The 25618-nt window shown below is 44.3% G+C and overlaps 1 protein-coding gene across 1 annotated transcript in view; it reads left to right on the forward strand.

Moving 5' to 3' along the window:
- Ak5 (adenylate kinase 5) overlaps positions 1-25618 on the forward strand; it is a 167408-nt gene that overhangs the window by 8499 nt on the left and 133291 nt on the right. Inside the window, exons 3-5 of the mRNA XM_041653609.1 lie at positions 2786-2953; positions 4040-4209; positions 4297-4410. Coding sequence (XP_041509543.1) covers positions 2786-2953; positions 4040-4209; positions 4297-4410 — 452 coding nt within the window. The remainder of the gene's footprint in view (positions 1-2785; positions 2954-4039; positions 4210-4296; positions 4411-25618) is intronic.

Consider the following 25618-nt stretch of genomic DNA (forward strand, 5'->3'; position numbering starts at 1 on the left):
AAACAATGCTTAGTCTGTGTGGCCTCGTCAGTCGCGACCCAGTTAGATTTGATTTGAATGTGGTGTAGGGAAAAAGTCATGTGTGCTAATTTTTAAGAAGCTCAATAAGAGGAAAGTAGAAATATCGTTCCCTCAGAGATATCTCCAGAGCGAGCAGCATCCTTTCTTGTCCGCATGGCAGTCATTGTGCTGCTAATTATATTTTCATTAATCATTAGATAGACTTTCTATAGACTGTGGTCAAGAAAATATTACACCGTGCTGTCCTGTATCTGGAATATAAGATAGGACGATGCAAAACATTTTCTAAATTCATTTATTTTTGATTACAAATTTTTGTTTTATGAAGTTATTTATCTTTTGCATTCTTTGTTTTGTTTTAAAATACTGGACTCAGGAGGACCTCATGCAAGTGAGAAAAGCATTCTACCTACTGAACCATAGTTCTACCCCTTCCTATGTGTAAACCATAATTGGTGGAATAAGTTGTTAAAGTTGATAACATTGGTAATTTCCCCCAAACTTAAATATCTCTAGAAATGTAGTGATTCATGAATTTTTGCAAGCATATTGACAATGTTATACTAACATACAATTATCTTTAGAAATTAGTCTATCACGTAAAATATTTTCATCAACTAAGCAAACTACTTCCCTAAATGAAAATACCATAAAGCAAAGGTAAGTGATTGGTGGACAGATCTTTAAATTATTTCATTTTAAGGCAGAGCAGGTTACTATAATCAATGCCTTTCCCCACAGTTTCTAAGGACTGTCTGCCACTGTCTGAAGACTTTGTTAGCAGAATCAAAATCTAGTGAGTCATTAGGCAAATGATTTAACATGTTAGATCACTGGAGAATGCAAACTTCCAACTGATGAGCTCCTTGGGAGGTGACGCTTTGTGTTGTGCTTAGAAAGCTATCAACTATTAAAAGCTCTACGGAAGGCCAAGTAGATGTCCATCTCCCTCCTGCCGGGATCGTTGGGTAGTGAGGGTTCTCTTTGTATCCTGGGTGCAATAACGGCACCTGACATGAGAAAAGAAGGAGCTGTGAACTATATATTGACGATGACTGACACCATCTGCCTGACTGTCTGGAGCTTGCCAGGTCTGTCTTTCGGACCACTGGGACATGTGTGCTTTGTATTTCGACTCTTCATTTTAGTGTTGTCTGTGAGATCTGACGCCCGCATTTCATCACCTCTGCCTTTGGATCCTGCCCTTCTTCCATATCATTCCTTATGACTCCAGCCCAAGTGGGTTTATCCATCCCTTCATCTGCTGTAGAGTTTACCAGCAAAGACTTGAGCTGTAGCCTTTCTGCCTGGTGGGTATGTGGCTGTCATATCATACATATGTGTCATATGTATGTGGCACATAGGCTCTAGACTTCCACTAGCTCCGAGGAGACAGCTACAGCTTTGTCTCCTACTAAAACACTCTCCACATAGAGACACATCTGGAAATTAAGGACAAATGCCTGCTGCCAGTGTAGACATAAATTTAAATCTTCATATGTGCATATTTTCATTGTAGGTCAACGAACTTAAAGATATCCATTGTAGTCACTGTTCTACTGCTATGAAGGGACACCACAACCAAGGCAACTCCTTTTTTTTTTTTTTTTTTTGGTTTTTCGAGACAGGGTTTCTCTGTGGTTTTGGAGCCTGTCCTGGAACTGGAACTAGCTCTTGTAGACCAAGCTGGTCTCGAACTCACAGAGATCTGCCTGCCTCTGCCTCCCGAGTGCTGGGATTAAAGGCGTGCGCCACCACTGCCCGGCCCAAGGCAACTCTTATAAAATGAAGCATTTAATCATTTATTTGGGAGCTGGCTTACAGTTTAGGGGATTAGTCCATTATTATCATGACATGGAGCATGGAAGTAGACCTGAAAGCATGGTGCTGAAGAAGTAACTGAGAGCTTTAGATCCTGGTCCCCAGGCAGCAAACAGGGAGAGAAAGAGACTCTGGGTGTGCTGTGGGCTTTTGAAACATCAAAGTCCAAGCCCAGTGACTCTCCTCCTCCAACACGGCCACACCTCCTCCAACGCGGCCACACCTCCTCCAACAGGCCACACCTCCTCCAACAGGCCACACCTCCTCCAACACGGCCACACCTAATCCTTCCCGAACAGTTCATCAGCTGGGTACTAAGCATGCAAAGACAAGCCCATGGGGATGTTCTTTTCCAAAGCACCCCAGCACTAAAGGTTGAGCCCGTAGAATGCAATGACATGGAAAGGTACTATGAGTTAGACATGCGATCTTTGCATCACTGAACATTCTACCGCCACCGCCCCAGAGTGAGTGCGTGTCTCTATTTGCAGAGTGAACAGAGTATACTCTGCACAGTAACTGAGTCCCTGGGCACCTGGGTGAGGTGAAGTCCTCAAATCCCAGAATATCTAGGCAGACGCTGTGAAATACAATGAAGCTAAGCCTGAGGAAGTTATCCTTTCTCAGTGCAGGTGGTCCAAGCCAGGCCACCATCTGTGTCAATAAAGTTTTCCTAAAACACTGGCCCCCTCAGTCACTTAGGAGTGGTCTAGGACCAAACCCATGCTACCTTGGCTGTCAAGTATGAGATGGTGTGGTTCTAGAAATCCAGAATGTCGGCTCTCTGCCTCTTTAAGAAAAAAAGTTTGCTGGCCACTAAGGAAGCCTCCCTTCTTCCAGGGATTGGCTAGTTTACACAACTTTTTGTACTAATTGGTCAACTGTGAAAAGTGGTTTGCTCAGCCCTTTTTCCCCTCTTCAAATTGATCTTACTCTTTTGCAGTAATGCCTGAAAATTCCAACTTCCCTTATCGACGTTATGACCGGCTCCCTCCCATCCATCAGTTCTCCATAGAGAGCGACACGGACCTGTCTGAGACAGCAGAGCTGATAGAGGAGTATGAGGTCTTTGACCCAACGAGGCCTCGACCCAAGATCATTCTCGTCATAGGTGCGACAGTGAGCGTCAAACTCTCCGCTGCTGCTGGCTTGGTTTGCCTGCTTCCATTTCAGAGATAACAGCTAGGTGACATAGCTACCAACGTTGAGTTGGGTAGTGACAACAACCAGAAACAAAAGATCAAGGGCTACTAGTGAAAATATTTAGAGTAATTTTCAATAAAGTAGAATTATAATTCTATTTAACACCTAGTTCACATTCTTAGATTTCCACTGTAGTATTACAGTAATTCTCTATAATGAACTGAAAATAATCCCTTCAAGATTTATGAGCTGGTGGGTTTCTTCAATTAATCATTAATGTAGATAGTCAATTAGATACTTGTTTAAAATGGGTGTTGATGGGGTTTCTGTCCTACCTGGTTCCCACAGTCGTTAAGTCCCAAAGAAATCACACAGAGGTGTTAGTTATAAACTGATTGGCCCATTAGCTCAGGCTTCTTATTAACTCTTGTAACTTATATTAGCCCATTATTCTTGTCTATGTTAGCCACATGGCTCGGTACCTTATTCAGCAAGGCAGTCACATCTTGCTTCTTCTGTGGCTGAGTCAGGACTGCAGAAGAATGGGCTTCCTTCTTCCTAGAATTTTCCTGTTCTCATTGACCCACCTCTACTTCCTGTCTGGTTATCCCGCTTATACTTCCTGCTTGGCTACTGGCCAATCAGCATTTATTTAAAATATAATTGGCAGAGTACAGACCATTGTCCCATACCAAATGGAATTTTTTTTCTCTTTAATTGACAAATCAAACGTTTATTCCCTAGTAACCACAGAAGGAAAAGAAATAATAACATATTGGAAGTATTCCTATTCTTGCAAGCATGGTACCTATAGTAAAGTCAGTTTCCGTCTTATTAAAAAGCAGATGGAGGAGAAGGGTGCTCTATGCCACCAGAAACTTCTGATTATTATGCAAAAAGAAAAGATAAAATCACTGTGAAACTTGTGTTGACTACAAAGATACAAGCCCAATTTCATTTCATAAGAAATAGACACTGAACGTGTTTTAAGTCATGGTCATGGAGGGAGCATCTCTTTGCACAAGGTCATGGGTTTGCCTGTTTTGAATGCCAGGTGGCCCAGGAAGCGGAAAGGGGACTCAGAGTTTGAAGATTGCCGAGCGGTACGGATTCCAGTACATTTCAGTGGGAGAATTACTGAGGAAGAAAATCCACAGTGCCAGCAGCAACAGAAAATGGAGTCTGATCGCCAAGATAATCACCAACGGGGAGCTGGCCCCACAGGTATCACTGCATGGGTGTCTTTCCTTGTGCATGAAAATAATCGTCCCTGCCTGGAGTACACTGTCGGTTTTCACCTTTGTGTTATAGGAGACAACAATCACAGAGATAAAACAGAAACTGATGCAGATACCTGATGAAGAAGGCATTGTCATCGATGGATTTCCAAGAGATGTTGCCCAGGCTCTGTCTTTTGAGGACCAGGTAAGAATATCTTCTGGTATTTATTCATCTCTCTCTTTTGTCTTGTGTGTACTCCCTTTTCTGTCATCTATCTCTCCATCTCTGTGTGTGCTTATGCTCGTGTGCACACGTTTCTGGGCATAGAACCAAGGACCCTGCATATGATAGCAAACATTCTGCCACTGAGTGATAGCCTAGCCTTATTTGTATTAATTTATTTAAAAATAAATTTAATGTCCTACTTTTTACTTAAAGTTTTGAGACTAAGCAATAAAGACAAACAATGACTTCTTGGCATTGTTTCTAAATTCTGATCAGAAACAGCCAAAACCATCAATGGGTGTTGGCAAAGGTGTTTTCTTTGGCAAATGTTTAAAAATTGAAGGCGATATCTGCCAAGAAGAAAGATGAGACCTGATAACAGAATTTATTAATTTTATTTAAAAGTATAGATCTTTATAAACTTTATTTCAAAATATTTTTCTAAGATGCCTTTTTATGTTCCATTTCTTTAAAATAAAACTCAGGTGGTAATGTCGAGAGATGGGCCTGGGGTCACCCTACACCACCGTGCCTGCACGCTGAGGTGGTCAGAAATGCTGGGCTTCCTTGTTGATATGGCGTCCAGCTGCCAAAATGTATCCAAATGGGGTAAATTATGCCTTCTTAGCATTTACTGTATCCATCCTAAACAAACACAAAAACTGAAATATAGTGCCTATTAAATCTTTAAAAAGATCCATAACCCAGAGTAGCATCTTCACAGCTCAGAATATGCAATGGACTTAGACAGAGTGAAGGGAAGAGGGACATACAGAGATGGCTTCCTCCCATACAGGGGAACCAGGAACAGCTCTCCTAGAAAATTCAGTCTCCATCCTCGTTCACAGAATCCCAGCCAGCAGATCCTTCGGAAAGGTCTGCAGTCGCTTATGCTTACTGTTCTCCACCACACTTCTGAGACTGGAGAAAATCTGGTATTTCTTCATAAGCTTACATCTCTGCATCCTGGAGTTTCTTGGCCACTTTGGCTGTGCAGCGGTACTGGAAGTTGATGCTGCAGCATATGCTGCAGGAGTTCAGTGAGTGCAGAGGTGAAAGGCTTATATAAAAGGTCAGAGTGGGTCCCATTCTGCTCCCCTCACACTGTGCAGATGAAAGCTCCTGCAGGATCTTTTTCTCTTTTTCCACTTTTGACATCAAATGTGCAGGTATTTCCATCACCAGCTGGGCATCCAGGAATTTAATTCTTCTTCGACATTAAGCATATTCCCTTCCTAACTGTGTGGTTGAAATGATGGCTATCATCACATACAGGTTCCAGCCAGTTTGTAAGGAAGGGGGCATGAAGGTCTGAAGTCCCAGGTCAAAAATGACACCCAGCACTGTGCTCGATGGTGTAGATGACACCCAGCACTGTGCTCACTGGTGTAGATGACACCCAGCACTGCGCTCACTGGTGTAGATGACACCCAGCACTGCGCTCACTGGTGTAGATGACACCCAGCACTGTGCTCACTGGTGTAGATGACACCCAGCACTGCGCTCACTGGTGTAGATGACACCCAGCACTGCGCTCACTGGTGTAGATGACACCCAGCACTGCGCTCACTGGTATAGATGACACCCACCACTGCACTCACTGGTGTTGTTGAGAATCTGGCAATGCTGTTGTCTTGGAGATGAAATACTGTCCACCTGGGCAGATAGGTGTGGGCAACCACTTCAAGGCTGTGGAAACTTTGCAGCCTATACCTATTTGCCTCTCTGGCCCAGCAGAGAGGGCCCACCTCCTTCCTCCCCCACACAGCACACAATTACTCAGTGTGGCACACACACTGAGCATGATCATGTCATTCCGAAGCCTGGCATGTGATGGTGTCACCCGAAAGCTCAGCACCTTGGGTGTGTGTAGAATTCTCTTTACTTGATCCAGCTCTGACTCCTCACACTTGGCTAACCACAACTGAAAGTCAAGTTCTCTTCCGTCCCTGCCACTAAAACACTGGAGGCACAAGACTGGGCTAGGTAAAATCAATCCTTCTTTAGCGGGGGAGCAGTCTGGAGATGTGTGCTGAAATCACAGAATCAACTGTGTCTGGTAAGAACCGTGTCAAGTGGGTTGCAGGGCTTCTTGCTCAGCCCGGAGGTGTTTCGAGGCCATGCATTCCCATCTGCTAAGCATGTGGAAGTGGAATCACTGTCCTCTGCATGGGTTCTCTGAGTTTTTACCTGGTCCTTACCAAAGAGGGTGGGAGCAGGCTTGCGTTGGCCTTGGGAAGCCAGTTTTCCCATTGGAATATGTCTCTACTGATGTGTAGACATGAGTCTGCTCAGGCTTTCTCTCGTGGGTGATTTTGCTTGTTATCTATTTCCAATACTATGGTTTCTATGAAAGAAATCTAAATTATATCCTGATCAGGGAAGGACATTCCCATCTTGCTGTTGTTTGAATATGGGTAACATCGTCTACAGGTCTACATAACTGTCTAAACCTCAGGATGGAGGTATTGGAAGGTTCTGCAAAACTGTGAGAGGTGGGACTTTGTGGGAGATGCTCAAGTCCTTGGAGGCAAGGTCCTATAAGGTCCCTCCTGTACTCTTTCTGACATGTGTGATACTCTTTATGACATGTGCTCCCATAAGGATAGGTCACCCTGCCACAGACCTAAAAGAGTGGGGACACTCAATCTTAGGCTCTAACTTCCAGAACTGGGAGCCAAATTATACCTTTCCACTTGATACTTAGCCTGTCTGTCAGGCAATCCCCTATAGTGATGCAAAGCGGATGGATGTACTTCACTTTCTTTCCAAACTGGCTATTCTCTATATGTAACTATATATAAATTTAGTATCAATCTTGGTTTTAATTTCAAATACAGATGTTTTGGGGATAATAGATACTAGGACTCATGCCTCTCTACCCATGAGTCCTAGTATCATTTCTGTTGTTAGTGTGGTAAAATACCCCAACTCAAGGCAACTTAGGAGAGAAAGTCTACTCAGCTTGTAGTTCCAAGTCAGAGTCCATTGTTTTGAAGACGTCAAGGCAGAAATTCAGCTAGTTATACCACATCTATGTGAAAAGAGAAAATAACACATGTGTGCCTACTTGATTAGCTAGGTTTATTTGGCTGTTTTCACTTTCATGCAGTCCAAAGCTGAGCCCTTGAAATGGTGTTGCCCGTATTCAGGCTGGATGCTCCCCATCAATTAATCCAGTGAGGATAAACCCTTCACAAGCACGCTCACAGAGGAACCTGATCTAAGCAGTCCCTCATTGAGAGCATCTTCCCAGGTGATTCTAGACTGTGCCAGGCTGACAAAACTGACCAACACACATAACCATGGCCATGTTGGTATGTGTAATAGGTCTGCTTTTGTGTTGTTAAAGGAAAATTTCTAGTGTTCCATTTAAAAACCTTGTGCTGTTTTTGTTAGCTGTGTTCCTTTGCAGCTTACAGCATTATGGCCCAATTGCCTGTTTTGTAACCTATTCCTCTCAGTGTTTGGCTGACCTTGATGAAATTACTGCGCATTTGTGATTTGCCTCCTGACACAGGCTTCTCTTCTGTGCTCTTTGAGACAGAGCGGATTCATTCACTCTGAAGGCCTACTTCATTCTCCCTCTTTTGGGACCCTCACCCCTGCCTCATCAACTCATAATGCTCCTTTAATACAGAGGGTTCTATCAGACATAGGATGGGTTGGAGTAGAAAATAAATACTAGAGTTTTGGATATCACACAAAGGAATAGTTCTAATAACTGCAGAGGAAGTCATTTTGAATCATTTCCCAGGCCTCCCTGTGAACCAGTGGGGTTGGTTCTGGAGTCAGTGGAACTGGTGAGTGCTGACCCTGTTAATCTCAGTGTTCTCCTTCAGAGACACCACCTCAGGAGGACAACTGAGTCAATCCTCTAGTTCCCTGCAGAGTTGTGGCTCTAGGGAAGCACATGGCCAGAGGGTGTGATGATTTCTACTGCACCATAGCGAGATCAAAAACAACAAGGACAGCAACAAAAACCTTTGATTTATGACAGGGAAGACCAGTTCTTCCCTCCTGTAGGAGGATGTGATGGCAAAGACTCTATTCCTTCTGCAGTCTATTTTTCAAACTGACTGATTAAACCCTCAGAGGCCACGTTCAGATGTCAAGGCTGCCGACAACAGCTCTGCTTTAGTTTGCCTTCTGAGTTTGGCCTTAAACCTCCATTTGAAGGCTTTTGTGCTTCTGAGAATGCCTGGAAACCACTCCAGAGCTCGGGCAGCTGGAGTCCAGGGACGCTCAACACTACAGGGCAGGAAAATTTGGAAGTCCCCTAATTAGCCCATCCTGCCTCCATCCTCCTCGTCTCCCTGCCTGAAGAATAATTGATTAGTTGAAGTTAACCCAGGGGTGAGAACAACCTAGTTCCAAAATGAGCCGTGGAAAAGCTACTCCTAAGAGTGCAGGTGCTAAGCTCTGGGCACACGTGATACCGTGATGCCTTAGGCGCCGGCCTGCTGAGCACCGGCAGCCTGGCTCTTCAGAACTGTGGAACTGCAGACTCGCTGCCCTGACAGTATAGCCCTCCTTCACTGAGGCCCTGCAGCAGCCTGATTCACCCACACAACCATAAATTTAAGGCACTCTCAAGCATCTTTACAAAGCACAACAAAACAAAAACCCTCATTCTATATACTGCCCATGTTGGGATGTTTGGTGAAGGAGTTCACCCATTATACCAGTGTAGAAAAAGTTTATTTAGTACATTGCAGGGAACAAAAGACCTGAGGTATTAGTGCAAGAGCCACCAATAGACAACAGTGCGCTATGAGGACCTCTATTGTGGAGGACTTCGCATTGCTTTAGGTTAAGACTTTGTATTCAAAAACCCAGCATGCTCCCCCCACCATGTAAATGAGGAGACTGCAGATTGATCAGTCCTGGGCAATGAGCTTGAGCCCCTTAGTGTGTTTTTATATCATTCATATCACATAAATGGAAATAATTCTGTTATTTGGTTGTGGCTTATTTGGCTTGGCTATGCCAGTGGCTGTTTGACCATTTGGGCAGAACACAGCTATGGTTTTGTTTAAGGGTAACTTCATGACCACGTTTTCATGGAGGACCTGTTTGCTTTCTACTCTCTTCTCAGTCTTGACCTTTCTTCCCTCCAAATGTTCCTCCCGCCCACGATAGAGCTACAAATCAGTCCTGAGTCTTGATTGGGTGAGGTTTTCTTGGTTTATTTGAAATGAATAGGGGTAGCACGCTGGTTCAGCCTTCCTAGAAAGGGTCTGCAGTGTACCATGCAAAGAGATCCATCCTTAGGGTCATATTTAGTAGAAGGTTCACATTGCTTGGTCCAGGGGCTCAAAGGAAGCGTCTCTTACAGTGATGGGGGTTGAAGGCTTAGTCTAAATGTCATCTAGAGTCAGAACTATTGAATTAAAGAGAAAGAAATCTGACTAGTGTATTGAAAAATACAGGCCATGTTCTCCTGAGCCAGCGTAGTATGGGGAAGGATGGTTACCAAGGTAAGGCTCCCACCCAGTGTGGGAGGCAGAAAAACATGCGGACCGGCACAGAAAGGTGGAACTGTAGAAAGCTTCTTCCAGTGGCTTCCGGAGGATGGAGGTCATGGTTGCACGTCAGACTAGGAAAGTAAAAAGTGAGACATTTTGGTCCCAAGTAAGCAGGTTTTGAGTGGGACTCCAGCCTGGCTCTCCCTGGAATATACAGAGTCATTTGGAATTGAATCTGTTTTATTTTGGAAGGAATAGATTTGATTAGCCATTGACAGAGGCCAGGGCCAGAAATAGAGGGGTAAAAGGGGGGAGGAATCCTATTGGAGAGATGAGTGGAGCCAGCCATGGTTATGCTCATCTAAATAATGATTAGAAAATGGGCACTGGGAAAAGAAACCCAGAGCAGCAGGCGTGGCAAAAAGGGATTTCACCCCTTGAAGCAGGATGGCAGGAGCGTGCTGTGCCACGGAAGAGCAAATTTGCGCTTTCAGGATCTTTTGTGAAGATACCGATTTCGATTGTCTCGTGACTTCCTGGGAGTCCTCTGCGGTCTGAGGCGCACTGGAAGGCTTAGAGGGTATGTTCTGAAGACGGGTGGGAGAGGCTGGGGCAAACCTGGGGTAGATGTGACTGAGCTGTGATGGAGACTTTTCTCCAGTAACAATGAAGGGGACGTTACTTAATTTACTTAGAATCAGACAAATTATTTCGACCAAAGAATAAAGTACCTTAAAGGGGTTTTTGTGGTAGCTAAGACAGTATTTTCTGGATAGCACGGGTAAGGACCAGACTGTCATCCAGGTCATGTCCCATGAGGACAATCTCCGAGCAGGAGCGGCAGCTGCAGGTCACAGGTTTACAGATGGCATTGCCTGCATGGGACCTTCGGCTGCTTCTTTTAAAGCTTTTAAAGCTTCTGACAGGTTTATTGTTCCGGTGTGGCTCTCTTATTTCTCAACTTGAGCAGACTGGGTTTTATATCAGACAGGTAAACCATGTTAGTAATGTTCTAGTGTTGGACTACATTGGAGTGTTTGATAAGACCCACCAAGTCCCTTTTAAACAGGCTGAAGCTGGGTACCTGGTGATGAACTCTGTGTGCTTCAGGAATACCAGTTTCCCAGCTGAACCAGGTTAGGAAGACAACTCTGGTCAGGGATGGTAAAATCTTGTTTTGAAATACTACTAATTAGTGTTCATTGCTGGGTCTTTAATACAATGCAGGTAGCCAAGATTCACCTTTTGTGGTTGGTTAGTGCTCCTAGGGGGCGGTATTAAGAAAGCCCTAAAGTCCTGTTGGTTACTCTAGTTTTTCCTTCATCAGCTATATCCTTTGCTGGGAGAGTTAACCACCCTCCACGGAGCCGCCCTGGCCAGAGACCCTTGGTTAGTGGGGAAGAGGATTTCCACTGAAATGCCTTTCAAAGAGGCCAGGTTAATCATTCCCAATGGCTATACATGTCCACAGTAACAGGGAGACCTTTGACTAGAAAGTTCCCCAGTCCTCTATGGAGAGAGAGAGAGAGAGAGAGAGAGAGAATGAATGAGGAATGACTCTTACCAAAAGCTGGGCCCCTTACCCCTCAAGGCAGTAAGTATAAGCAGGAGCCAGGAGGCCTTTAGATACAACAATAAGGGTCCCAAGTAAGGATAATGGAAGATGGGAGGTGAAATCCTCATTGCCTGTACCAGTCACATGTGTGTGTTTGTGTGAGCACATGCATGCACACTTGTGGGTGTGTGCATGCATGCATACGTGTGCGTGCGTGTGCTTGTGTGCATGTGCACGCACGCCCGCACACGTTTGGATGTGCTGGTGAAAGAATTTGACCTCTATATCAGAGTGGGAAATAGAGCACACTTATTCAGATAAATAAACTCACAGACATAGCAGTAACAAAAGCCACCTGCATGTGACAATGGGCTCTTCCCTTTGGGGAAAGTCTCCGTGGGTTGGGATGCGCTTTTGTGCATATGATTTCCGTTCCTTATCCTGCAATTTCTCTTGCGCAAATTAGGCAGCTCAGTGGTATCAGGTTGCAGCTCATTTTGTCTGGCTGTGCTGATCTATGTTCTGTTATGGCAGTTTTGGTTATGAGGCATGGTCTCATTGTATAGCCAAGACTGGCCTTGAAGTCTTCTTGATCCTTCTTACTCAGTCTCTTCAGGACTTAGACTATAGGTTTGTGCCACCATGTTTGGTTATATTTGTATTCCAGTTTCCGTCCAAGCAAAGTATTATTTTAACATGATGTATATCGTGTGTGCTTAAGGTATCACATGGTTTCCTAGGCAGATGTCTTTAGTGCAGCCTACAGATAAAGAAACTGAGATTTAGAAAGTGAAGAGACCCCTCTCACCCACTGTCAGCAAGGACACGGCTGGCGTTCCAGTCCTGGTGCAGACATGGATTGGAGACCACTAGCCTCCCGTACCCTAGAGATTATGAACAGGCAGTCTTCAGGTTGAGTGTGGGCTGCAAACTGTTTTTTAGAAAAAAAAATGCATGCCAAATTTTATAATTGGAAGATTAGAAAATAGAAAGCAGTTATTTGGAGCTTTGGTGGCTACAGTACACACTCCTGAAGCTCAGTGGTGACAGCTGATGCTCAGGCAAGGAGATGCTTTTCTGTTCGTGACTGTCCCCCTCAGTTTAGCCCTCACAAAGCCTTCGGATCCATATCCCACAGCCCCACTCAGCCACCATGGTCTTAGCTATGACCTCTGCCAATAGAGCCCAGTCCATGGACTGATCACCACTCCCGTGACTCTGACTCCATGTTGTCCTGAATGTCAGAGGCTGTTCCTTTGTTCTCAGGGTAACCTGCGCTCCCAACAATGACAACCCTGAGGTAGTCCCCTCCAGTCTTTCCAGATTCTCCTAGAAACTCAGCCCCTTGGAAACTGGAGTCCTGACCTCTCTGCTGTACATCTGTAAAGCATTGAAGGACAGAGATTGCTGTTTGCTTGATTAGTATGGGGAAAGGGGAAAAGATAATGCATTAGTAACAATGATAGACACATGTTGGACACGCATGGACAAGTTACTGTGCACCAGACGCTGCTCTGAACCTATCTATTTTTACACAAATACATGTCGATTCTGCAAACAAAGTGAGGACATTTCTCCTTGAAGAATGCACAATCTACAAACCTGTGCAAAGTCCCAGCACTTCTAAGAGGCAGAGGTGTAGTTTGAGCCCAGGTGGTGTAGGGGTAAGCTCTGAGAATTTTGTCTCCTTACCACCCCTGTTTTAAGAAGCCTAGATAGTGGGTGTTGCTATTTACATACATCACAATATTAATTTTGTTTACTAGCTTGCTTCATATTGCCGTGATAAACACCACTGCCAACGGCAACTTGGGAAGGAAGGATTTGTGTCTATGCATAGGGTTAGAGTCCACCGTGACGAGAAGTCAACGCGAGAGCTCAGAGCTGGAACCTGGAGGCAGGAGCTGAAGCCGAGGCCCTGGAATACAGCAGCACACTGTAATGTTTCCCAGCCTCACACTCAATGACGTTATCATTCCCTCCAGGATCACACAGCAACTGCACCACATCAGTGGCTGGGCCTGTGCACATCAATCACTAATCAAGAAAAGGTCCCCCGTAGACTAACAGTTCTTCAACTGCAGTTCCCTCTTCCCGAATATGTGCAAATGCGTGTCATAAACAAACACATTTGATAACCTAAAGTCAGGGTAGTAAAAGGTTAACCTGACACAGGCGAACCCTGGGTTCAATTCCTGCACCATACACACACACAAAAAAAAAAAATTAAAAATAAAAAAATTAAAAATAAAAACGATTAAAAAGCAACAAACAACCATGGCAGCTTGAATGAAAACGGTTCCCATAGGCTCATGTATTTGATGCTTGATCCTTTGTTGGTGGAATTATTTGGAAAGGATTAGGAGAAGGTGTGTCACGGGGGGTGGGGTAGGCTGAACTATCTCTCTAATCCTGAGCCTTTGGCTTTTTGCACCAAGTATGTTTGGATCTTATTCTGCTGTAACCTTTGAACACACATCCCAGCACTGCAAACCGTGTAAGCACACACCCAGAGTACTGAAGAGAGTCAGGGGCAGGGGAAATAACTAATAGTTACATTCGCTTGTATTTTAGTGTAGAAACTGATTTTTTTCTATTAACTAACCTATTTTTACCTTTGTAACATTCAAAGAATGATTTAAACTGAAACGAATTTTTGTTTTGTTTTGTCTTTTTCAAGATAGGGTCTCTCTGTGTAGCTCTGACTGCCCTAGAACTCACTCTGTAGACCATGCTGGCCTCAAACTCACAGAGATAGATCCACCTGCCTCTGCCTCCCTCCCGAGTGCTGGGATTAAAGGCGTAAGCCAGGATGACTGCTCTGAACTGATTGTGTAGTTATGTTAGATATTGATTTTTATCGTGCCACATGAAAGTTTCCAAAGATGTGGATGATAGGTGATGCCGACAGTGTGGGGCTGCGACACTAGTTTATGTGTGGAAGATCGCTGGAGCTGCACTTCTCCTACCTAAAACAGGATGTACTTCCTCTTCTTGTACCCCACTTTCTCATCCCCACGACTACACGTACCTTACAGTCATGGAATCCAGGGCTCAGCATTCCTAAGCCAGACTCAAAGGTGCTTGGCAAAGGGAGTAACGGAAGTGGCAACTCTTCTAACACAGATCCCAACTCTGTTTAAGGCAGCGGTTGCCATGGTGTTTTCTTCTCTGAGGTGTGCTCAGTGTTTGGCAGTGGAATGTTCATAGTCAAAAGGCTGAGGCTTAGCCATAGCCAGCGCCAAGAACACTGATTTAGACTGTGCTGTGCTTGCTGGCTGTGGTGGCGGGGGTGGGGGCTGGGGGAAGGGTCTTTAACACCCTCCTGAGACACCTTAATTACTGTGCTCAACTGTTCTCATCCCTTCAGGCTTCTGCTTCTTGTTTATGTATTCTGAGGCAGGGTCTTGCAATGTAGTCAAGGTTAACTTGGTACTGGCTGTGCTAGCCCAGGCTAGCTTGATACTGGCTGTGTTAGCCCAGGCTGGCTTGGTACTGGCTGTGTTAGCCCAGGCTGGCTTGATACTGGCTGGGTTAGCCAAGGCTGACTTTGAACTTGCCTCTTGCCTTCCCATCTTGAGTGCTGGCTTGTGTCAGAATATGTGTTTATGATAATGGGAGTTAGACCCAGTGTCATCTGCACGCTAAGCATGAGCTTGACCACATGCCCCATCCTTTAGGCTTCTGGAGTAACTGTACTTAGGAGGGCTGTAGCCTCTGAGCTCACACAGCCCTTGTGGACTCCATTCATCTTACATTGTAGGTTAAAGAGGTGAGATCTGCCGAGCAGCTGTATATGGTGATCTGGTGAGACCTGCAGAGCAGCTGTATTCGGTGATCTGGTGAGATCAGCTGAGCAGCTGTATTTGGTGATCTGGTGAAACTGCAGAGCAACCGTATATGGTTTTTTCTTCTTTTTCTAGTCATTTCCTGTACTGCCTATCATTTGCCCTCAGCTTTGCCATTAAAAGGGAGTCTAAAAATAGATTCGGTCCTGAGTTTGGGTGACTGAGAATATACATATGAAAAAAAATCCCAATTAGATAAATATTTTTTTAAAAGTTTAGAGATAAAGGAAAATCAATCCCCAGAAGGGTGCTGCTACCCTACTTGCATAGTGAAGTGAAATGATTTGACAGACTAGTAATTTGATTTGCTGTTCCTAAGGGAGACAAATTTGATTTGCTTTTAAAGGGGAGTGATTTAATTTTAATTACACAATATTTTTCCTAAGCATTAACACTTCCATGCAAAATATTAAATAAAATCTCAATTCTTTCCCTAGAACTAATGGCTTGGAAGCTTGTTTATAATTATTCAATAATTAGACTTTGAGAGTGAAATTATATTAGAAAGTAGTTATTCATTTATTTTTATTGCAATGTGCTGTGATACAATCTAAGTCCATTAAAACCAGGGGCTAATGAGAGTTTCATAAACAACCTCTGTGAAGTGGAAGGTCATTTCCCAACTTCGTAGAGCCATAAATCAAAGTCGCCCTGACTCTGCTGGGCACACTGGGGATGGGTTCCACAAAGCACGGCACCCTCGCTCTTTGCGGCTTACGGCACTGACTGTAACACGCAGGGATTAATTACATGGAACAACAAGGGTTGTTGGTTTTGGCTCAGGGTCTCTAGGAGGCTGTTTTAAGGCAGTGCCTGGAGTGAGCAGCACCCCAGTGTGTACTTACCCAGATGCCTGATGCTTGGTTTTGGGCAGGCTCCAGAAGCTAGAGGCCAGGACGTTATAGTCCCCAGGAAGCACAAGCTCCATAGGTCTTAACCCTGAGAGCCAGAAGGAAGCCCTGCCGCATATGCTAACCTAGCTTTAGACAATGACGTCTGGCTTTTAGTGTATGTGTCAGGGGCGAGTCACCAAGACTAACTCATATTCAAAGGCCGGAGAATCAGATGGTTTTGTTTTTTTTTTTTTTTAAATACAGTGACTGTAAATGAGAAACAAAGACAAACTTGAGTCAGGTGTAGTGGTATATACACCTGTAATCCCAACCACGCCAGAGGCTGAGGCATGAGCAGTCAAATGTAGAGGCCAGCCTGGCTGAGGAGCAAGACCAAGTTTTGAAAGAAACCCCGTTGACGTGTACCGCGAAGCTCCGGAGGCAGCTGTCACCTTCCCTTGCTCAGACCGACTTCCCTTGTGTTCCTTTCTTCTTGCTGTTCATGCCAAGAACTTGGTCCCTCTTGTCCCCTTCCTTGTCTGTATTCTCACTGCATACAGTGTGCCTGTGCTCGTGTCTTATACGTCATTCATCCACCTTTAACCCTTATGCTTAAAATCTATGTTATAATCTCGCAATGAACTCCAACTCTTCCCCCAAGAAAACCATTAAATCATTCTCCTAGTGGGAAAGCTTTGGTGACAGTTGTCCACAAATGCGTTTCTCCCAAACGTTTTGTCTCACAAGTAGGTGAATATCTTGTTTGCTTTTTATTTTATTTTATTATTTATTTTGATCTTTGAGACAGACTCTTGCTGTAACTTAGGCTAGCCTGGCAACTCACTCTGTAATATACCTGGTCTCAGACTCACAATCTTCCTGTCTCAACTTCCAAGTGAGAGACTACAGACATGCCACCACACTCAGAATATGCATCCTGTTTAAAAATGAAACCAGTCATGGCGGCAGATGCCCAACATCCAGCTTTGAGGGGTGGAGGCAGGAGAGTTGAGTGTTTAAGGTCAACATGTGCTAAATAGCAGGTTGGAGGCCAGCCTGAGTTACATGAGACCTTGTTTGTAAACAAACCACAAATAGTATATGGTCCGTGCTTCTTCACAGACTGAGGAAGTCCTGTGAGCGCAAACCAAGGATCTGCAAGTTTACACATCCTTAGCAAAGTTGATTCTCTCTCTTTTTTTTTTTTTTGATTCAACGCAAAAAAAAAAAAATCCATGGCAGCTTAAACGTAGTATCTGATAGTGATTCCCAGGGATGTGCTGTCCGTAGTGACAGAGCACGCTGTCTAGTCGTAATAGCATTAAATCTGTGATTAAGACATGCACACCCAGTTATCCCAACATCTGTGCCCACACTCATCTTCTCACCCCCTTACAGTACAGGACTCCCACCGAAGACACCTTCCCAGTATTAATGTCCTTGAGTGACATGTGTCTCCAAGGAATCTGTCCCGTGCAGTCTGATCTAGCCTTACCACCGTCCCATCATACACTTTTCCTTCCTTTCTCTCTACTCATCTTTGGTAATCTAAACAAGCTGCTAGCCCTAGGCTCTCTTGAACGCCCTTGCTTCGGGTACCAAGTCTTGGTGGCTGTGTTCTCCTCTTCACTTACCAAAGTTATGCTCCAACTTGAAACATGTCTACAGCCCTAATCACAGTAGTGCATGTGGTTCAGCAGATGGCTGTATTGTTGGGGCTCCACGGGGAAGCAAGGGCACACTCACAGACTGAGCAGAAGGGTGGTTAGCAGGCTGTGCCTAGGATACCTTTGCAGGATGCACATGGGGATAGTGACACACCGTACGGCTGATGGAAGAGAGACCGTTCTCCATCCCAAGGCCTGGAGGCCCAAGAAGCAGATACTGTTTAATCTGAGCCCATGACAAAAAGATGCCAGAAGAAGGCGACAGGCAGGAGCCTTGACCTTCCTTCGGAAGAAGGAGGTGGCATCTTATTAGAGCCAGGGGATAAACGTCTACCTTCCCTCTGCCACCTTTCCATGTCCTGTTCATGCTCGCCCTTGTTCCAAACGGCAGGAAGCCAGAGGTCCAGAGAACCTGTGAGTGCATTCTGGAAGGGTTGCCAACAGAGTGGTGGGGAGCAGACTAGGGAGGCAGAGGGCAATGTGCAGGGCAACTGCAGACTTGCGGAGGGCGGGGCGGAGGGTGGAGTGGAGGGCAGAGCGTGCCTCAAATACGTTTTTTTTTTGTTTTTTTTGTTTTGTTTTTTTTTTTTTTTTTTTTTTTTTTGCTCACAGCTTCTCTGTGTACAGGAATTCCTCAGTAACCACATCATCTTTCTCACCAAGCAGACATTTGTTCGTTTCCACAGAATGTTTCATAAGGATAAGTTACCAAAGGTTGTCCATGGTTATCACCCAGTACTTCCTTCATAGTGATCCCCTCCGACATAAGTGACTGCTTCCTTAATTACCCAGCCCTGTTCCCCTTAACCGTCTTTCCCGTACTGAATGACGGTTCCTGGAGAAAATGCACATGCAGTTCTAATTTGAGTATCTTAAGTAATTACCCAAAGATAAAGTCAAAATAAGCTGGCTGTCCCAGATTAGGGAAACCCAAAATATTCTTCTCCCATCACTCCAGTGTACCACGACTGTAAGCATATTGCAGTTTGTAAGCAGTGGCCCCAGGTAAAGGGCACCCATACGACAAGGGGAAAATGAAGCTTGGCATTTACCCAAGGAATTAGGAGGATGGATGCGTATGCTATGAAGGGTGCCCACCTCTAGTGGAATATTCAAATGGGATCTTTATTGTTTGAGTATAAATGAATAAGCTTCGTTTTTATCATAGTGCTTTTAAAAATAAAGGCAGGGATCAAGAATAAAGGAGAGAGACTATAGAGCGTGCAAACACCAACAGAGGAAAACTTGCTAACCTTAGTGATGCTGCAGAAGACAAGGAGGGCCACTGGGGTGGAGGGACATGCCCTGATGTGAACAGTTACTTCTCTGAGTCCTTTGAGTACATACAGCTGTATTTTCTTACTGTGATGGCCATCCTGGCCTAGAAATTGCTATGTAAACCAGGTTATCCTCAAATTTACAGAGATAAGCTTCATCTGTCTCTGAGGTCCGGGATTAAAGGCGTGCGCCAGCACACCTGGCCCGACAGCTGTATTTTTATGTGTTTAATGACATGTAAATTATAAAAGTCTATACACTTAATAAAAATGCTTTAAACTATATACAAGCATTTTTAAGATAAATTAATGACAGAAATAAAATGGGCACACACTCAGAGTTGGAAATTCTATGCCTGTTTTCATAGCTTAATATAACAACTAGATAAAAATAGCAGTAGGGAGACACTTTGAACAGTAGTAGACACATCTAAAACACTCTGTGCAACAACTGTAATGCATAGTGTTCTCAAGTACCAAACAAATCTTAGTACAATAGACTGTGTTCTTAGACAGTGACAGAAAAAGCATCAGACAACACTCAACAACGATTTATTGAGGCGAAGGTGGGCAGAGTCTAGCGTATTGGAAATACGAAGGAATTCAGCCTGACAAAATATGCATTTTATAAACCCCACAGTTAACACTATATTTGATGGTGAAATAGTGTGTGTTTTCCTCCTGAGACTGGGAACTGCAGCTGTATATCTATTTTCTATTGTGTTTAGCATTGAACTAGAAGTTCCAAATAACTCCAACACAGTGGTTCTCAACCTTCCTAATGCTGCGATCCTTTAATACGGTTCTTCATGTTGTGGTGACCCCCAACCATGAAATTATTTCATTACTACTTAAAAGCTGTAGCTTTGCTGCTGTTATGATTCATAATGTAAGTGTCTAATATGCAAGAGTCTGACATGTGACCTCTGTGAAACTGCTACTTGATCCCCAGAGGGGTCATGATCCACAGGTTGAGAAAAAACGGAAGGTGTAAGTGTAGGGGAGAAGGAAGTTGATCTGTATTTATGGGTTACCTGATCATCTAGCTAGAAAATCCTAAAATAATCTATAAAATGAACATCAAAAATAATTCATTAAATTTAGCAAAGCCATGGAACTCAGCGTCCCTATGTGGTCTAACTGCACCTATTCACTCTGCGGCAGTTTTCTGTGTTTTATGTAGTAAGTCATCCTTACCTTATCTAACTTCTTGATGACAGTGCTGATGTTTATAAAACCTTGACTTGGAAGGCAAACATATTTTTCCTTAACAGCCTTGCTAAAATGTGTGGTCATGGGTACTTGGTCTAAAGATGGGGCGGGGTAGGTGGCAGATACATCGTGTTTGCTTCAGAAGTGGGTAACAACCATCTCACTAACGCTGGGCAGCTTGTAATTGCCGTACTTATTATGTTGTGCTTCTCTCTCTCTCTGTCTCTCTGTCTCTCTGTCTCTCTGTCTCTCTGTCTCTCTCTCTCTCTCTCTCTCTCTCTGTGTGTGTGTGTGTGTGTGTGTCCTAGCCTAAACAAATTCCCATTCATGCTGTAAAGAACCCTTTGTAAGAGAATCACTTAGTCACAAATTTTGGTGGCCCCTGTCTCTGAGAGTAACTAGGTCACTGCAGCATCAAACACACCCAGATGCACAGTGACCATGAGCAGCTTCTCCATCAGCCAATGTCAGAGTACATCTTCTGCATTATGGAGGTTCTTGAGATTATCAACAAAACTTTAAAAGCCTTTAAATGAAAGCAAAATCAATAGCCTCTGATTTCATGTTGTGCATTAGAAAATTGAGTCCTGGAGGGATCAGGTGACTGGCTGGAATGGACGGGTGAGCAGGTGACGACTGGCTGGGATAGATGAACTGGGTGAGCACATGAGGTCTTTATTAAAGTACCCAAGTCCCTGGCACCATACTCTCCCCCTGAGCTATTCCATCCTATAGTCAAATAAATCAACAAAGCCAGCAGCAATGATGAAACAGATAACAGGTGAGTCTAAATCAAAGGGCTAGAAGTTGCCAGCCAGACGATCTCTGCAGTAACGTACTTGGCAGTGGATACCATATCACAGTGAAGTTTGCTTCCCTAAGAGGCAGAAGCCTGTATTCGGCTCTGTAAAGCTCTCTGTGTATTTCGAAAGTTTGTTTTCTTCAGACTGGTCTCTTTGTCTTTGTTTTGTGGTCACAGTGTCGCTACCTACCCTTGCTGGTCTGGAACTAGCTTTGATCACTTGTGGATCCTAACTTTACTGGCATGTACCATCATGTCCATCTCATAGCCTTTTCTCCATGAATATTTCTCATTGATTGAAAATAATAGTGCATTGTCCGATTCCTCTTTCCTGAGTACATGTATTTGTAGTTAAAAGAATACCTTGGAATTACAGATGACAAAAATCTTTTAAGTATCAGTTGTTGAACATTAGAACAAATTATTGGAAGTCATTCCCAGTTCTTCCCATCTGGAAAATGTGTGTGTGTGTGTGCATGCACATGCGAGTGTGTGTGTGTGTGTGTGTGTGTGTGTGTGTGTGTGTGTGTGAAGTGAACTCCAGGCCTGACACATACAGGGTAAGTACACCACTGAGCTATATTCCCACTCCCAAATTTTAGGATTTTTATAAAATAAAAAAATCTATCACATATATTAGACACTTAATATCTACCAAATGATCTCATAAATAAATGAAAAAATAGAAAAATGATAGATTGAAAATCTCTGTTAGACCTTCTGATATCTGTGATTCTTTGTTAAAATTTAATAATGAATATTTTTGGAATTTTACCCAGAAATGTTTTACTTGAATTTCCAACTATTCTAATAAATGTTCTCCTTTAGGCAACCACGAGTCTGTATAAACCCCTAATATAGACAGATACATAGATATCTATGTATACATAATGAGGGGCCGTGGGAGATATGAGAGCAAAGGTTAGGGGAGGAAGAGGATGGTCCATGATGAGCGAATAAGGGAGGTGGAAAGAAGGGAAGGAGAGTAGAGGGGGGAGGGGAGGAAAAGCAAAGGAGAGAGGAGAGGGGGAGGTAGCAGATTGGAGGAAAAGGGATAGAGAGGGAAGAACAGCAAACAGAGGGGACGAGAAGGGAGGGGAGGAGGGAGTGGGAGAAGTGGAGGAGAGCAGAGGGGAGGAGAGAGGAGAAACATTTAGAACATTGTTAAATCACGTATTGGTTTCTTCCCGAGTCACTCATGTTTCCCAACAAGAAAACGAAAATGCCGTGAGTTACCGACGGAAAGACCCTGCTGGAGTGCTCCCCTCTGCGCTCTAGCTCTGTCTTGGGGCAAAAAGGGGGCCTCCTTCCTGTTCAGTGGCACAGCACAATTCGAAAGGCCCATTCTTAGAATAGCTGTTGGCTGACAGAGCCTTGGAAAATTACCCAGTTATTAATGAGATAGCAACCAAGGATTAGCTTGCCAAAACTCACCGAAGGGGGTGCATTGAAAATAGGCATCAAGAACGTTCAGAAATAATTTCTTTGACTTTCATAAAAATAGCGGTTTTCATCCACCAGTGCTAAACATTAAAACCTCAACTAGCATGAGATGTGTTAGAAAAGCATGTTTATGTGTGTGCTTGTGGTGGCCGTACCATGAGACATCAGATAATGTTCACACACGCCTCACCATCTCACTTACGCGTGTAAGCCAGTGGTAGCAGAAATAGCTCATCTTATAAACCACAGTTAAATGTCCATGGTTCTCTTATTGCCCCGCTGAGGCGGTATCCTGGGTGTCGTAATCAGTAGACAATGGTAATTGTCTGACCATCCATAGATGTAAACCCTTTTCAGAGGAACCCGTCCCCTGTCTACAGACAAGAGAGCTAAAGACCTGTGTCCCAAAACCAAATCATTTCCACCCTGTGTTCTAACAAGTGTCTGGGTATGTGAGAGAGAGATGTGTGAGGCGTGTGTGTGTGTGTGCGTGTGTGTGTGCATGTGTGTGTGTGCGTGTGTGTATACATGCCACAGCATGCGTGTGGAAGTCCGGAGGCCATCTAGCAGGATGCCAGCTCTCCTCCCACTTGTGCGTCCGCAGGATCAAACTCAGGTTATCAGACTTGGTGGCAAGTGTTTCCTTCCACTGAGCCAGTCCCCACCCCCACCCCACCCCTGCTTTAGAACCCCAACTCTCCCAAGCCGTTTATTAGATCTCATGGTAGAGCAGTCAGACCCTGGGAACTGAACCCAGGATCTTGGATCTGGGAGGCAAGCTTACTACCATCAAGTTATGCCCAGCTGTGTTAGAATTTTATATCTTGAGACACAGTCTCGCATAGTTGTCCAGGCTGGTCTTCACCTCCTCTGTAGCTCTGGGTAGCCTTTAACATGACATCGTCCTGCCTCAGTCTGGGGACAGGAGCGAGGATTCTCTCTCTCTCTCTCTCTCTGTCTCTCTGTCTCTCTCTCTCTCTTTCTCTTTTCCCTCTCTCTCTCCCCTCTCTCTCTCCCTTCCCTTCTTCCTTCCTCCCTTCCTCCCTCCTTTCCTTCTTTCCTCCATCCCTTACTCTTCTCTCCCTTTCCCTTCCCTTCCCTTCCTAGCTTGATTTTTTTTTTTATTTTTTGAGACAATGTTTCTCTGTATAGCCCTTACTGTCCTGGAACTCACTTTATAGACCAGTCAGTCTTCAAACTCACAGAGATCCGCCTGCCTCTGCCTCCTGAGTGCTGGGATTAAAATTGTGTGCCCCCACTGCCCTGCCATCCTGGTCTTTTTGCTTCCATGAATTTACCAGCATAGTAGACAATTTGATTCAGGTCAGCAATCACATACCAAGGACAATTAGTGTAGAGATTATGGATATAGATGTTCAGAATTGACAAGGATATAGAAAAGGGCTGGTTTAGAAACTGGCTAGATGCTATCGCCAAATCTGCTAAGGAAAATCACTACGGCAACAACAGCATCACTTGATGTTAGCATCCAATTCTTCTACTTTTTTCTTACTATTGTTTTCTTTTGTCTTTGGTCTGATCAGTCATGTGTTACCTACCTCAGTGTCAAGGAGTCCATAAACTGACCACTGTGAACCAGGAAGGTGAGGCTTGGTCCATAGAGCTGGGAAGAGCTGTAACTCTACCCTGGCTTTCTATCTCCTTCGATATGACAAAGTCCCTCTGTTTATCTTTTCTTTAATATTTTCTTAAAACAAGGTCTCATAGTTCAGCCTAGGCAGCCCTTGATCCCACAGTCTTCCTGCCTTGGCCACCCCGGTGGGAGGGATTACAGGCTTGCATCACCGTGCCTGTTTGGTCCTTTTGTTCAGCATCGGGGCTGACTGCCTAAAGCCACTAAAGGTTACCTGTAGTTCTTAGGTGGTGGTTAAAATCACATGGAATGCTTCTCACTATTTTGTATTTGAGATCTCCACAGAGGGGTTTTGCTGGCTTCCAGATGTTCTGCCCCTAGACTGTCCCTGTCTCTCACTCTCCTGCCTTTCCAGAGCCTTAATTTCTAGGTCATAGTAAGCAAGATATTAGTACATATTAGTTGAATGAATAACTAAGTCAATAAACTAGATGCCTAAATATCCAAATCAATGATGGAAGAGTATATCTGTAAAATATAGCCTTATATGCTGTTATTATCATATGCTATAATAGCCTCATATGCTATAAAAGGATGCATAATTTTCTTGTTGTCTATTTGAGATACATCAAATGGCACCTTTAATTGTCTCTTTATTGAGTTCATGTATGTTCACAGCCTAATGTACCCTGGCTGCTTTTATTGAACGAAGCCCTGCACCATTAAAAACAAGCCGCAGAAATGTACTTTTTCATAAGCCAACATTAATGATCATATTTTTAAACTGCTAATGGTGCACTCTGCTAGTAGACAGGACTACTTTGGTTTCTGACTAACTGTGGACGAGACAGAACACACAGGGTAACTATTCCCCTAATGGAGTAAAAACCATGAAGGTCCATCTCAGATCGCCCCACTGTTGCCCCAGCGAAGCTGATCAAGGCAGTGCCACGATGGAGGAGACAGAGGCTGGAGCCAGCACTACACACAGCGCCAATGAGAATCTAGTCCAGCACACACACTAGCTGTGTGGAGAGCAGCGAGCTCCTAAGTCAGGATGACAGCAGAGGCTGAAGAGAGATGACTCTCCTCCTGCCTTCCGGCAATAAAAGGGAGACAAGCTGTCCCTCAGCTTGGTACTGCAGCACGCTGAAAGGACCTGCACCCCACAGCTTCCATCACCTCCTTTCGCCCAAAATGTGAAGAGGTTGGGGAGCGATGGGCGTGGTCTTGCTTTCCAGAGAGAGCAACGTTGTCTCACTTTGTACCCTTTCAAGACTGAGGAGCCCAACAGTTAAGGCCTCAGGCAACTGGGGGAAGAGGGTAGATAAAGAAGACAGATCACATGACTCCATGTTTGTCAGTGCCCAGTTCATCTGTCCCAGTGTCTAGAGTCATGTGTGTGCAGAGTGTCTCACTGTGTGGTGATGGGTTCTATCTGAGAGAAACTCACTCATGTGTGTGCAGAGTGTCTCACTGTTTGGTGAT

Source organism: Microtus oregoni, unplaced genomic scaffold, assembly GCF_018167655.1.
Source record: "Microtus oregoni isolate MIOR12 unplaced genomic scaffold, Mior012 000000F_ref0000247, whole genome shotgun sequence".
Lineage (NCBI taxonomy): Eukaryota > Metazoa > Chordata > Mammalia > Rodentia > Cricetidae > Microtus > Microtus oregoni.